General features: G+C 47.2%; 1 protein-coding gene across 2 annotated transcripts in view; it reads right to left on the bottom strand.

Moving 5' to 3' along the window:
- Positions 1-16062, bottom strand: part of DNAH7 (dynein axonemal heavy chain 7) — a 1967826-nt gene that overhangs the window by 1589690 nt on the left and 362074 nt on the right. For both annotated transcript variants that reach the window (XM_085648764.1, XM_085648765.1), the window contains exon 16: positions 11176-11322. In XM_085648764.1, coding sequence (XP_085504890.1) covers positions 11176-11322 — 147 coding nt within the window. The remainder of the gene's footprint in view (positions 1-11175; positions 11323-16062) is intronic.

Below are 16062 nucleotides of genomic sequence, written 5' to 3'. Positions count from 1 at the left end.
GTTGGAGTGGCTATGGATAGGTGGGGGAAGTCATGAGTCTGGGATTTTTGGGTCATGTTTAAAAAAACGAAAAATATATTCCCAAAGCAGCAGAACAGTTTACAATAAGAAGCCATGTAAGGGTCCATGAGGACCCTGGGAATATCTCAATTGACATAAGAATCCTTACGTGGAATGTGAACGGTCAGCTTAGGTACCTTGGGTTTTGTGTCATCAGGAGACACATCACTCTAAACACAACAAGGGAAAGTTGGATGAATTGGGATTTAGGGTTCTAGTTGCTACACAACACAAAATCCTCAGTTGGGTGGGGTTATGCTTTTGGTTAAAGGCTGCACCCAGCAAGTTCAGAAAAATAAACTCAATATTAAGGGGTGTTGTCGGGGAAGGCAGAAGGGCCTAACCACCTACCAGTGGGACTATATAAAGGGATGGCGGACAAGGTGGCTTTGCATTTTCAAGTCATAATCCAGGAAGCATGGGACGGGGGATACCTGCCAAAAAATTAGCGGACAGTCACAATATTAGTTATACATAAGAAGGGCAAACCGCCAGCAGACTGTGGCTCATATAGGCCTATATTGTTGCTAAATGTAGAGGCTAAGGTGCTATTGGTGACCAGACTGCGCACAGTCATTAGGTCAATTGTACATCCTGACCACTCGGGCTTTATGCCACACAGAAGCATCGGTCTTAATTTACGGCATTTATTTGGAGTGCTTTATGAAACCGAGCGGCCTCAGACAGACAGACCCAGTGGTCATAATGTCCCTTGACACCAAGATGGAGTTTGATAGCATTGAGTGGAACTATATATTTTTTACAGTGACATGGTTGAGCCTTGGCCTGAAATGTTGTGGCTGGATCCGGCTCCTCTATCAGGAACAGTTAGCTTAGGTGCAGGTCAATGGAGCGGTCTCCTGAGTTTTTGGGCAGCAAAAGGGCACAAGGCAGGCCTGCCCCCTATACTCCATAATATTTGCCCTGGCCCTCGAGCCACTTGCGGTCTGTATCCGGCAGGCCCGCTGCTGCAGAGGATGAGGTGCAGCGGGGAATGGGAAGAATGTATCTCACTCCACGCTGACAACATCTTGCTCTACCTCACCCATCCTACCCTCTCCATCGACAGGTATCTTCATATATTTGATCTTTTTGGCAGCTACTCAGGATATTGCATCAACTGTTAAAAGTCACTGGTCTTGCCCCTATCGGGTGATATCAAATGGCTCCCCCGGTACTGCACAGCAGCTCTGGTGAGAGTATCCTACACTTGGGAATACATCTTACCCGAGACCCCCAGGAATTTGTATGCAAGAACCTTCTCTCCTAACTAGAGAGGCTGAGAAGGGATGTCATGCACTGGGGTACTTTGCCGCTATCCTTGATGGACAGAGCTGCATTATACAAGATGGTGACACTCCCACATCTGATATATGTGCTCCAAAACACTCCGTACAGGGTCACACAGGAGTTCTTTCAGAAAATTGAGCACAGAGTCTGTTCATTGCTGTGGAAGTGGGGATCAACACGCATTTTGCTCTCCAAACTTCGGAAGGGGGTCTATGATGGTATGATTTCGGTTCCAGATTTAATCAAATATTACTGTGCAGCCCAGTTGCACTGGGTTTTCACAGACTTCCAGGAGCTGGCATAGATAGGCGATGGGTCGTAGAGGCCATGAGACAATCATCTACCAGAGGCACAAAGAGCGAGGGCTACCGCCACACACCCAGACAATAGTTAGAATATGGAGGGAGGAGACAATGTTTTTGGGCAGGAATGGCAAGCTCACCAACATGACAGCACTATGGGACAGTGGCCAGTGACACAAGGTGGGCGGACTGAAGGGCTTCTCGGGTTTGGAACTAATAGGAATAGAAAACATGGGAGATGCCTTGTGGGACCAGGCCTTCACATCGTTTGAAACCCTGAACGAGGAATTTGAGTTAGGGTAAACAGAAAGATAGAAGCATCTGCAACTAGGGCACGTCCTGCAGAAAGACATACTAGAAGAGGAGCAACTGCCAGAGGCCTTGCCTCTGGAGGATCGTCTCCTTACGTAACACATTCCTGACAGGGCGATTTCCATTACGTACCAGAAGCTGGTCAACAATTCCCCTGATCCGCTAGTGGCGATGCGGGAAGGCTGGGTGGGGGATCTTGGTGACCTAGAGGATGATGACTGGGTGAAAGCAATTTAGAGTCCACGTGAGATAGCAATAGGGCTAGATTTCACCTGGTCCAGCTTAGAATTCTACATCGATTATACTACTCAGGGACCGCTTTTCATATGGGAAAGTCTTGTGCCGCTCTTCATTAGGAATAATAGATGCCTGGTGGCATTCCCTCCCCACACACTATGGCTTCACCTTTTATTCATCTCAACATAAGTTGTGTTCAAGGATAGATGTGTTCTTGGTGTTACAAAGCCTCTCTCCATAAATATCTACTTAGCTATACCAAGGCAGATGGTATCTGACTATAACCCTTTAATATTGCATGTATCAGGAAGATGTACTTAATAACCCCCAATGTATCAATGCTGGACATTAAATAAGGAAACTTTTAATAGATTTCACTTATTAAGATTATATGATGAAGTCAATGAACACTCAGCTTCATCTATCACCGTAGGGGAAAGTACAAATGCAGTAATGAGAGGGTTGAACTGGTCCTTTACATCACCAGGGAAAAGTGGGCTATAACTACTCGCAATATGTTAGGAGCTCTTTAATAAAAATAAAACACAAACGTGTGTGGTCTTTACTCAATCATGCTGATGAATCTATCCAAAAGTCCCTAAAGGAGTGGCTTATCACTACTAAAATGTTACTTTAAAAACTATTAAAGTTGGTGCGCAGGCTTCACCCATCCGATTGAAATATTGCAGAACAATGAGAGCAGTCAACAAAGAATCATATTATGGCTATTCGAAATTCCCAGTGCATTATAATATAGGGAAAAGAATGTATTATTTCCACTTTCTTTCTACTATATTGAAATATATCTGAAAAGTCAACATCCCGAGATAGCTCAACTCACTTCCTATATTAAAGAAGCCAAGATAGATAAGAAAACACCATAAAAATGCCACATATTGGAAAGAAACATTACAAAGCAAGAGCTAAGGAAAGCAATGAGGACGTAGAAACGGCACTGTTCCTTTCGATTAAATCATCAAGGAAGCCCAAAAAAAGGTTAGAGGTACCCCTGATTGGATCCACGTTGTAAGCGCAGATAAGAAGAAACTGATGTCTGGGCGTGGGAGGAGGGTTTATATGGACTCCGTTGACATCACATCCGGAGGACTATGTCACTATGGAGAGGATCAATGCCCACTACCGACGCGCAGGGGTACTGCTGTACAAAAATTTCCCGATCCAGTCTGGTGCCTGGGGAGAATTCTAAGATAAGGAATCTACAGATAGATGTCTATCAGATATGAAATTTACAATACTACCAAATTCTTTGTTCTTATTCTGTGCCCTGTCTCTCCTTGTGCCAATATTGTTTCTCCCAAAAGTTTAATCTTGATGGTCCTGTTTTATCGGGCAACAGAAGAAGTACTGAATGGCAATTGAACAACTTCAGCTCCCTTTACTTAAGGGTGGTTGGGCACTACCCTCCCTCAAATTCTACTGCTGGGAGTCCTTTGCCTCAAGGCATTTACAATTAATTTGACTCTCAAACCTTCCATGGCTCCCACAAGACATATATTTGGATTTATCACCAGCTGGTGTTTTTTGACCCATACTATTAAAAAAACACTTTCAGTATACAGATGTTAGAAATTGGGTTACTGGTTGACTGGGGTCAAGTCTTGGTCAAGCAATAACCACATTCCCACTCAGTGCAAGAGGCAAGCAAACCCTAAATTAATCTGTGCTCACCCTTTGGTAGCTTGGCACAGAGCAGTCAGGCTTAACTTTAGAGGCAATGAGTAAAGTATTTGTGCAACACTTCAAACAGTAAAACAATTCAAACACCACACAAAAAGATTCCATACTAGGTAAGAAAGATAGAACCTAATTTAATAAATAAGACCAGACTAAAACGACAACAATCCAACAAGTAGAACTTGAGATACTGACTTTCAAGGTTTTTAGGTAAAAATATCCCCTAGAACTAAAAAGTGCTATTCAGGATACCTGGCAGCGCCGGACAGGGACAAGGACAAATGTTTAGGCTGACTGCGATGTAACGCAAGCCAGATACAGGGACTCAGTGAGACCTGCTGAAAAAAATCTAACTTTATCCTGGGTGCGTCAACGTCGCGGGTGCGTGGTACAGTTGAGACGATGTGTTGGTGCTCATCCACGCAGCGGCAACGATGCACATGTCCTGATTCACACAGTAGCGGTGATGTGCCGGCTCCGATGAGCTGTAAGCTGCAATGCAGAGGTTCAACATTACTACCAAGGCTGCAGTCAACAGAGATGCAGGGACGTTGCGTCAGGAAGAGCGCCACGCAGTGGTGGCTCTGAAGGCAATACATCGGGTGCAATCCACACAGCAGCGGTGATGTATCGGTGCTGATCTATGTAGCAGAGGCGATGCATTGGTTCTGATCCACGCAGCAGAAGCGATGTGTCGGTTCTGATCTGCGTGGCACTGACGATGTGTCAGTTCAACAGCAGATGCGTTGTTTCCCCTGGAACTAGCACCTTAGGCCCACTCTGAAAGGTCCAGGACTACGGTGGGACCATTGGTCAGGGCAGGCTCACAGATGGCAGAGTCCAGGGGCAGAAGCAGGGTGGTTAGAAGTCTTTTATGTCTCTGAGACTTCCGATCCAGTGGACAGACAGTTAGCCCTTGGACTCACTCTGGGTTCAAGTGATGCAGGTGCAGTCCTTCTCACCCAACATGGGAACATCAGGCAGCAGGGCAGCCCAGCAATGCCAGAATGAAGCAAAGCAGCAGTTCAGGAGAGTGGCAGTCCTTCGACAGCACAGTAGTCTTGCATCACAGGTTCAGATGTACACTTAAATTGTGGTGTCATAGGTCCAGTACCTATGCCCAATTAGGCCTTTGAAGTGGGGGAGACTTCAAAGACAGGTCTTTGAAGTGCACAGAGGGCCTCTCTTCTTGCCCTGGCTCCAGACTCACTACAGGGGGAGAGGACACTATTCAGGTGTAAGTGAGACTGGGCCCAGCTCCTTCCTTCCAACCTCCCAGGATGGCTCATCAAGTCACACCTAACCTTACATTGTATGTGGTTGTCTAGGGTTACTACACAAAGCCCAGCTGCCACCCACCCCAGACATGTGATCAGAGACAGGCAGCATGGCTAAAGTAAGAAAAATGCCAACTTCCTACAAGCAGCATTTTCCAAATAGCTATTTTAAATCGGACTTCACCATAAATTAGGATTTTAAATTAGGATTCCAAAGACACCATACTTGGGGGTCTTATCTCTTCTTAATTTGAAATTCTACTTTTAAAATGTAATAAGGCACTCCAAATGTTATCCTATTAACAACTTTGAACGTTTTCACTACCAGGACATCTAAAACTTAAAAGTACATGTACTGCCTTTTAAATACATTCCCCCCACCCTCTGGGTTCTCCAGGGCCTACCTTAGGGGTGACATATGTATTTGCCAGTTTGACATGGCTGTGTAAACTGCACACACAGGCGCTGCTGCGGCACGCCAGAGCCATGGTTAAATGGCGACGTAAGTGTGTGGCACAATAAGTGGCGCAGGACCACTAGTAGCATTTAATTTATAGGGCCTTGATACAGGTTTACTCTTTTACTAAGGATTTATAAGTAGGTTAAATATGCCAATTGGGGATAAATCAATGTTACCATGTTTTAGGGAGAGAATACATGCACTTTAGCACTGGTTAGCAGTGGTAAAGTGGTCAAAGTCCTCAAACCAACAAAAACATGATCATAAAAGTAAAGAAGGTAGGCAAAAGGTTGGGGGGAAGACCACCCTAAAGCTGTCAGGTCTAACAATGCATATGTGTGATCACTGATTGCACGCATATCCAGAACCCCAAATACACCTGTTATACTTGTCTCTGGCACAATGTTTTGTCACCCATTTTCTCTCATGATTCATTTGAATCTACTTGGTCACATACTTACAATGCTTGGGACAGCTTTACAATGAGTGTGGTTTTCAATCTTTTTCTACTTTAGCTTCCCAATATTTTATTGCCGGTACAGGCTTTTAAAGTAGCTGCAGGTGAGGGACTACTATCAATCCATCCTAAAAGATGATCGATCTGCGGTTGAAGTAGATCAAGATTGCAGATTTGCTAACTATCTAAAATCTAGTGGTGTGACAATAGTCCCCCCCCCAGCTTCAACATGGGAGAGGGGGGGACGAGCTCCAGTGGGCCCCATGCCGCACTGTGCAAGGACGGCGGGCCTCTGGCCTGAGAGCTCCAGACTGAGTCCGGAGCATTGGGGGCCCTCTCTATGTACTTTTAAGGGGGGTCTTCAAGCTTTGTTAAGCCACTGCTCAAATCATAAGGGATTAATAGGTACAATGTATTGACTATTGCAGGGGGGGAAGGCCGATAACCTGAAGCTAATGTTTGACAGATGGAAAGCAAGACTTGGCGACCAAGTAACCAAAGATGAAGTATCAACAAGCATCGCTAACAGACAAGATATTCTAAAGCTTTCCTGGCTAAAAATTCACCATTACAAATTAGTTCAAGATATACATTATACTTCTTAAAGGATCCACAACTGGGGCTTCCAGAAAGATTCAGCATGCTTTCGTGCCTTTAATTTGGCAGCCAACACTGGTCATAGTTTTCCACTGTACTAAAATTAAGGTTCATTGGGGAAAAGTATTTTAAAAGATTAGCAAATTGATATGTGCCTTTCTCAGAGCACAACTGATATTACTAGGCTCCTCTACATTGGTTCACCCACAATATACAGACATTGTTCTCGCTGTGGTGTTATAGACAGATTACAAATTGCCAGGCTATGGACAGATCGGACTTTCACCTGACAGTGCATAAATGGCGGTGCCAGTTTATGGCTATATGAGGGTTCCAGATGTCGATCACAGAAAACAACAGCAAATGTAGACATCCTCAACAAATCTGGGAATTCTTTGATTGTCAGAGTACGTACAGAGTTGTCGCCCAATAATTAGTTAAGTAAAGAGCGAGCCGGATGTAAAGGGAAAGGATAAAGGACTCATTGTCTGCCATGTCATTTGATATATACCATAACATGTATTAGAACATTAGAATGTTAGGAGCTCCATTGAAGACAATGGATTGCTTCATTCTTTTACGGGCCCATGAAGGCCCGCAAAGCAACATTTCAATGTTGTTTTCAAAGGCCTCTCGGAGCCCGAGGGAATTTAAACCCCTCGAACTCCAAGAAGCCTACGTTTTATTTGTTGTAACATTCTGCCCTCTAGTGGCAGAATGTTCTAATAGCCTTATAGCCCTTCCTAGCTGGGCTATACCGGCGATTAAAGTCCTGCTCCCTTGTTAAAGTCCCTCGCCTTCGCTCGGACCTTTAACGCTGAAGCAGACCTTTAATAGCAGGTGTAGCCCGCTACGGCGGGCGATAAGACTATACTATATGTTAGAATTTCACTCTATTTTCTCTTTATTAACATCCACTATATTTTTTATGGTAATATTTCTGTTCTAGCTGCTAATTAAATGATAATATGAAAACGTTGTCAATGTCAGTGTGAAGGCATTTCTAGAGCTTTACTGTTACTCCAAGTAGTGTTCAGGCGCAAAAACTGATTGCAGGTGAGAGACCCTGTAACAAATTCTGTCTTCCTTTCAATTAAATCCAAATTCTCACGTGGGATTGGTGCAGTGTTTAATTTGTAAATAAGTAAGTGCCAGGGCCCTCATCAGGAGACCACTGTAGCTTTCACTACCCATTGTCCTTACCAGCACTGCCAGTGACAGTACCAACACAACTACTAACCATCATACACCAGAAGTTTGACAATGTAAACTATTCTAGGCCCCTAAAACTTCAACAATGGCTTGGGCCACAGGTATTAGTCATTTTAATGTATATCGAATAATAAACAACAGTGGTTGTGCTTATCTCTAAATTACACAGACAGCGCCGCCATGTGGCAGACTCTCACAAGTGCCGGGCACCGGGAACCACTGGCTCAAATTAAGCACTGGTTGGTGAACTATCACTCTGCAGTCAAGCCAGGCATCTTCAGAGGGACCTCATTCAGATAGCAGCACACAAAGCACTAGCAAGGGTTCGATTACTATTTACAATGGCCCAGACACGAGCTTATATTGGCTAGCTGCTACAAATGATTGACGGCATGAAGCCCCTTAATAGTTGTTGAGAAAGTTCTACCATACTTACCCTATTGCATTCTGATGAGGGTGATGCGGTGCTTATATTAATTCTGGGCTTTGGACATCATTGGCATAGTGGATGGCGGCAGTACTCTGCTAACCTGATTGTCGAATGGCTACAAACATCACGGATTGCAGTAGCACACTGTGCGGTTCATATCAAGCCACTGTATCAAACAAAACACTTGGGGCCATATGTAGGTGGCATACAATTTACCGATTCTTAAATACCGAATTTTACCGATTCGGTATTTAAGAATCGGTAAATTGTATGTAGGTAATAATTCGGTAAATGTTACCGATTCAGAGAAATTCGGTAATTACCGAATCGGTATTTACCGATTCGGTAATGAGGCATACCTTCCCATTGAATCCTATGGGCCTGGAGGCCCATAGGAATCAATGGGAAGGTATGCCTCATTACCGAATCGGTAAATACCGATTCGGTAATGGGGGGAGCACATTCAAGGGTGGCAGGGTGTCACATTGACACCCTGTTGCACCCCTGATTCCTGCATGTGTGCACATGTGGCGGACATACATGCCCTAAGGGCATGTATGTCTGCCACATGGCACTCTTATTTCAGCAAAATATTGCTTTTTGCAATGTATTCGGTATTTATCACCAACCTATATTTGGTGGTAAATACCGAATTCCAATTCCTACACAACACTCATTAGAGTGTTACCTACATCTCATTTCAGGATTCGGTATTTACCGAATCGGTAATTTTACCGATTCGGTAAATTACCGAAGCCTGAAATATGCCCCCTACATAGCAAAGGCCTAAATACCGGTCGGTAACGGGATATTTACCGAAAATCGGCCGTTACCGACCAGTATTTGGCTTCCTACATATGGCCCTTGTTCTCCTTTCGCTGCTGCACAAACCCTCACCCACACTGGGGTTTTGCAGCGCTCTATTTTGTTTTGTGTTGTTTTGCCAATGTTGTCACATCTGTGCACAATCTGGTAATGAGATACACTGAGCATTAATTCTGAAATGATATTTTTGAAATTGCAGTTCATCTTTCCCAGTATTTTAACAATCACTGCGGACCAGGCATCATTGCTGCAATTCCTGGTGTAATCTGGGCATCAATGCAGCAAGCACTATTGGCTGCCTCGAGCAAAGCTGTGAGTGGGCACTTCAAACTGGATTTGATGATTTGAAGAACAGAGGCCGCTTGCATCTTTATTTGCAGGAATCAGTTTGTCTTAACCTCCAAATATGCAAACATTTCTAAAACCTAACATTTATTTATCCATCTATGCATTAACTCATTACGCTACTTAGTCACCCATCCGTGTACTCGTTCATCAACCAACGCATTCTTACCGATTCATCCAGCCATCCATCCATGCACTTACTCAAAACATTCCATAATCCACACATTCACGCACACTCTCTCTTATTCATCAATTACTTCAATCACTGTCACATTCTTGCATTTAACCATGCACTCACCAAAGACTTCGTAAATGTAGGAGCCCTGGGTGTTGAGCTATGAGGGAAAGAGGCTATAGACTTGATATGAGCTTCTGAAGAGTTTCTTCAACGTCATAGGCTCCAGAAGGCTCTCATTTCGATGACAGCACGACACTCGCCAACATTTTTTTTATTTTTTTTTTAAAGAAAGCACATAGAGATGGAGGCTTTCTTTAGCAAGCGCCAGCTGCACCAGAAATAACAATATCAGATGCCATGGGAGAATAACCTAGGGAACCATGCAATAGCAGTACATGCTTATTTTTAGGTGTGGTGTTAGCAAAGACCTTTTTATTTTACTAAAACATATATAAATACTTCTTGTAGGGGCTTTGAGTCAGCCTTCTTCTTCCATATGACATTCTGCTCGTTCACAAGGAGCACGTCAACACACAAAGTAGCTTGTTTCATGGACTACTAAGGCAATGTGTGTGTTTCTGAGACAAAATAGTATGTTTACTTTTAGCCAATGTTTTCTTTTATACTGGTGAGGGCCCAGCAGCTCCCCCAACAACACAATTTTACAAACATTATCACAAAACAAGCTTTGGCAAATAGATTCAAAAGGCTTGTAGCCTTTGCTAGACCTGTGGGCTTTGCTAGTGATTGCTTGACTTAGGTCCCGCTTGTGGTATAACTTCAGTTACATTGAGCTTGCTGGAAAGCTTGCTGTCATGAGGGGTGATGCCGGGGGACATTATCTCTTGTGTTATTTTGACATATCTCAGTCAGAAGTACCACTGTGGCAGATTTTGCTGCCACACAATACCCAATGAGGCTGTGTCTACAATCTGTCAAGTTCCCCAGGTCCATGTGGGATGCCTCGTCCAGTCCAAGATTTTTTTTATTTTGGTAGTAGTGTTATTTATTTTATTATAAAACCGGATTACAAGAGCCAAAATTCAAAGAAAAAACCTGGAGTGGACCATCACATCACGCATGGACCTGGAAAAATTGGCAGCTATGTAGCTAGTGACACATTTAGCCACCAGGACAAGCAAATATTTAGATGAGGCATAAAATAACATTTGCTCTGTAATTTGGTAGTCACATCGAAGTATGAGGGAAGAAAATAAACAAATTGCTTGAGTCTGATGTAAAAGTGAGGGTTGCCAATGAAAGAAAATATTGAAGGAAGACCCGAAACAAGAATTGAGAGTTAGGACATAAAGGGCATCCCGGGAACACAATCTATATTCAGAGAAAGAAGAAAATCAATCCCATCAATTAAGTTGTGTAAAAAGTCTAAAGGTAACAAGGAACCTAAAAGCTGTTATGATAGATAATTTCTTTAAAAAAGGCACAGAGATTACGATTTATTTTAAAATGATGTACCACCAGCATTATTAGTGCATACCTTTGTAACTGCTGCATCGAGCTTTGCGTTCAGTGCCTGAGCTTTTCTCAGATATTTGTTGACCTCCTGGACATCGCCAAATGTAGAAAATTCTTCAATCTGTTTAGCATAGCTGTCCAGCTCCTCCACAAACCGTTCACTGCGCAGCTACCAGAAAGAGAAAATGTATTTTAAATCAATTAACAGGGCTAAAGGTCATGCCAGCGAAATTGTAGCATTGGTTAGAAATATTTCAAAATCTCAAAACTTAGGGCCTTATTATTTACAGTTTGGTGGAGCGTAGGAATGCCATAAAACAGTGGTGCACCCCTCCACAAAAGCAGGCCTGCCTCTTGTGAGGAGAGGGCGGAGCCTCATACCAAACACGTTTGCCCCAGCCCTCCTCCATGCACCCTCCTCCAAAGAAAAAGATAAAACCTTGCTGAGGCTGGTGCTGATGTCCTGGGCTGTTTTCACGTCACTTAATGGAAGTGGACAGTTCAAAACCTATGAAAACGAGTGGAAAATCGAATGTTTGTAGTGGTTTTAGCTCGTTTTGCGTGTGACATCGGCTCCTCACAGGGTGACCGTGCGGAGTGAGACAATATCGTGTGTCAGTGTCACACTGTGAACAGTGTGAGTTGGCAGGCTTGCAAAACACACAGCCATCCCACTTCGAAAACTTACTATGCAAATTCATGGGAACTGCTGGGTTTCCATTGGCAGAGCTCCTCTGGCATTGCAAGCGGCAATCACAGGACCCTTCAGGGATCGTCAATACTGTCACTTACTTATCCTGCGCGTACCCACCATGCAATTTAGGGTGAAAAAAAGGGCCAAAACATACCGCAATAAAGCTCCCAGCACGGTAGGTGTGGTGTTGGGCCTCAGACCCCATTACAATAACAGCGGACACAGACAAGTATAGTGGTAACTGGCCACGAGCACGTGCGCCCGGGCCTTTTTATTAGCCGGGGCCACGTGACTCGTGACACCCGTGATGGATGGGTGTGGGGTGCAGTGTGTCCAGCCCTCAGGGGAGTGGCTGGAAGTACAGCTTCCTGCGGGACACTAGAACGTGTCTCGCAGGACACTAAATTCCTCCCCAACTTTATTGAAGGACAAATAAAGTGTCAGTCCAACCTGTAGGGAAGAAACAATCGGTTAATTAAATACCACAGGGTCCATCAGTCTCTCGAACCAGGTGGCAGGACGACATCAGACATGGGCTGGTGAACTTGGCTAGCCGCAGGACCTTCTCGGCGGACACCCGTAATTTAACCTGAGGGACTCAGGACACGACTGCTGGCTTGGAGACGTCCGCTGCATACCGTCCGTTCACTGACAAGGTCATGTCTTAGTGTCTTGCCTGGCTTCCTCTTGACTGACGTCGGTGATAGTCTGTGGTGGGTCCTAACAGTTCTTTTCAGTGTGCTGCGCCGTGACCATGGATGGAGTCTCACATGAGGATTCACAAAGGTGTTGCGGGACCGACTGTCCCTGTTGAACCGCTTGGCCATGATCAGGACCCTGACGGTGGGGCAATGTCTCTCCTCACTCTCCCACCTGGGGAGGCCCGTCGTCGGGGTTGCTGCGGGACTGTAGGGAGGCTGCACTGGAGCCGCTGCTTGTGTGCCATCTGGTGACAGCTGCAGGACCGCCTTGGAGCCGTTGCTTGGTCGCACGCCCAACCCTCACGGGTGGATGGATCTTGGTCAAGACTGGCACTCGCTGCCGCGGTTCCGGTGTAGGCCAGGTTCACAGGTGGCTTCTGATTTCGTTTAGTCGGATTGTGTGGCAACGGTTTCGGACCCCAGTCCATGGGTACTCTGGGAGTGGTGTTTGACGCAGGTGTTGATGGCTGGCGTGGTGATGGTTGCCAGCCATGTGGTGAATCGGAATGACAGGTGGTGGTGACTTGCTGGTATAGTGCAGATGTCAGGATAGACCTGGGCAGCCACGTGCGTCTGCCTTGCCGATGTTGAGTGTTTGTGGCGGCTTTATACGTAGAGTGTGTGGACCCTCTCTTGCCTGGCTTGGGGCCACTGCCGACTCCATCTTGAGGCGGTGTGAGGACGGACACTCGGAGCAGATCTTCACCCGTGGCCTCTGCGGACAGGAGCAGGGATGCCACTTGACTTGGACTGCCGACTCTTGGGGAGTGGCCGTTCACCTGGAGAGGCGTTGTGGAGAGACGCGGTTTGCGACTGCTGCGGCTTACATTCGGTTCTCCTGTGAGGCTGTGTCCCGGGACGGTGGTCCGCCTTGGTGGCTGTCGAATGTGTCAGGGTGAGCTCTTGGCTTGCTGTGAGTCTCTGGTCTTCTCCTTTTGCTGGTCTGTTCAGTCTACCTGTGTCTTCCGGTTTTCAGGGTGACAGGGCTGTCACTCTTCTTTCTTTGAGGGCGTTGCGCCTTCGAGGGCGTTGCGCTTGAACCTCGAGGCGGCGCAATGAGGGCGCCGGCTTCTGCCTTCGCTCCGGCGCGCTCCTTGCTTGCTGAGGGACGTGACGTCCAGTCGCGTGTCGCTGGCGTTGGAGCACCTGTTGCTGTGGCGGCCGCCACGTGGAGTGTGCGACTCCTTCCTTGCCTGTCGTGGGTCACCGCCGACTCCATCTTGAGGCTGTGTTGAGGAGGACACTGTGTCACGGACACTGTGACGCTTTCGGGCCGCTGCGGGTGCGACTCCTCTCTTGCCTGTCGTGGGTCACTGCCGACTCCATCTTGAGGCAGTATTGAGGAGGACCCTGTATTGCTTTCGGCCCTCTGCGGGGCTTCGCTGGTGCAGTGGGGATGTGGTCGCTCTCTGTGCTGCGTTCAGCTGTGTCTCTTTGTAGAGATGTCTCTATCTCCCGGGCGCCTGCCCGTGCTGTCGGATTCGCTGGTGTGGTCTTCTGCGCGCTTCGGACCACGTGCGCTCCGGCTTCGCCTTGGGCGCTCTCTTCTGGCACCGGTGTGCCTGTAGTGTGGTTGGTGGTGGTGCCTGTTCACCAGTAGGACGGGTGACGTGGCCTCTTCACTGGTGGTGGCGTTGGGCAGCCACGTGTGGTGCTTGCTCTGCACCAGTCTTTCCTGCGCTGTTGCTGGGGGCACTTCCCTGGAGACGTTGCTGTCTTGGCTGGTCGTCCACTTCTTGCTAGTGTGGTTGTCCTTGGTGTTGTTGCTTGAGCTTGGACAGCGCTTGCCTGGGCTGGAGAAGCTTTTCTGGTGGCCCTTGGTGATGTTGCCAGTCTTTTCTCCTGTGAAGGTCTAGGCAGCCCGTTGGGGTGGTGCGCAACGCACCCAGTCTTTGTGTGCTTCATTTGGGGCTTGGTGTCTTACAGGGCTTTGCTGTCCTTTGTTTCTTGGCACATTCCTGTGCTGGGGTAGTCCTTGGTTCCAGTTATCTCTATGCAAGGTGATGGTGTAGTTGCACCGGAGTGTTACAATGGTGGCCATTGGTTTGTAGAAGTGCTGTGCTCTTGGCACTCTTAATCTTTGGGTGGTGCCACAGCCTGTCTGCTATACCTTTGACTGTTGGCCTCCGAGGGCAGTCAGCGCGCTTTATTGTCCTGCAGGACTTGAGCCTCGACCTTCCTCCCCGGATTAGTGGTCTGTTTCGCTGACCACAGGCAGCGTACTGGTGCAGCCAAGCCTTCCATACGGCCTGTATCTACAGTTTGGGGAGAATAGGTTGTGATGGCACTGCTGGCAATTTGCTCCAGCTGGGCAGTGTGTCCTGTTTGAGGTGGCGTTAGGCATCCACCAGTGTGTCGTGTCGTGACCCCAATGACGACCGACACAACGGGTATATTTCAAAGAGCTTTATTCCTTTACATCTTGCTAGTGTCTCGTCCCTACTCTAACTGCCCGCTTCTCCCGTCGCTCCTCCTCTTCCCCCATCCCGGATACTCCGCCCACCTAGCTACTAGACTGCTTACAATCTTACACAGTGGTGCGCGCTTGGTGCCAGTTTTCCCTGTGGTACACCTGTCCCATTCTATGTGCTACTCCTTGCAATTCCTTGCTGTTTGGGCACTTGGCAGCATGTATGTGCTTCACTGGGAGTGTGCATAGACCCGCTTGTGGCTGCAACCAGGTTGCTTGAGTCGTCCAGACATACTTCTGCGATCTGGCTGCCTCTTTCCTGGGGTGACAACTGGTACGGGCTCTCTTGGGTTTACTTGGTTGTGGTGGAGTACCACCAGTGGCCACTGGGTGGCAGTGTAGCGTTTGTGTTCATGGCCGGCTGACAGTCTTTCTTGAAACTGCGTGCTGTGGGCTCCTCATGCCGAGAAGAGGTCACCCTTTCTCCTGTGGGACTCCAAAAAGCTATATTGGAGCAGGGCAGGCCATTTCGGGATTGGTGCCGGGAGGCTGGGCAAATTTCCTTTGCCTATTTAGTTTCTTTCGTTATTAGCATGACGGGGCCATGTGCAGTGCAGGCACTTTTCTCTGGGTGGTGGCAGTTGATCCACGCTCGTCTCCCATCCTGGGGGCAGAGCGCTGCAGCTGTGGCACGAGAGTTGCTTTCCTGGCCCTGCCCTCCTCTCTTCCATGTTGCAGTAGTTTTGGGCAGGCCGCATTTACTCTCTCAGGGCAAACTTCCTATGCCTCGGTGCGGTGCAGCGATTTCACAGCTGGGTGGCGCTGCGACGATTTTCTATGTGTTACGGCAGCTTCGCAGTTGATGCGGGGCAGTCGTCTGGGCCGTAGCTCATCCCCCAACAGGCTGATGGCTTCTCACATGTGGAGAGGGTCTAGGGTGAGGACCTGCAGTTTCTTTAGTCTTCGTCCTAAGCAGGGGGCTGTGTCTTGCAGCTCTTTCGCTGGGCAGGGAGGCCGGTGCCGTGCGGGTCCGGCACGTGGGCTGACTATGTTCCTCAACCGGCCGCAGCGCTTGCCTCTCCGATCGCGGGTGTGCTCGGTGGG

This window comes from Triturus cristatus, chromosome 3_2, assembly GCF_964204655.1.
Source record: "Triturus cristatus chromosome 3_2, aTriCri1.1, whole genome shotgun sequence".
NCBI lineage: Eukaryota > Metazoa > Chordata > Amphibia > Caudata > Salamandridae > Triturus > Triturus cristatus.
Note: the sequence above shows the minus strand (reverse complement) of the source record. Positions and strands in the feature narration are given on the sequence as shown.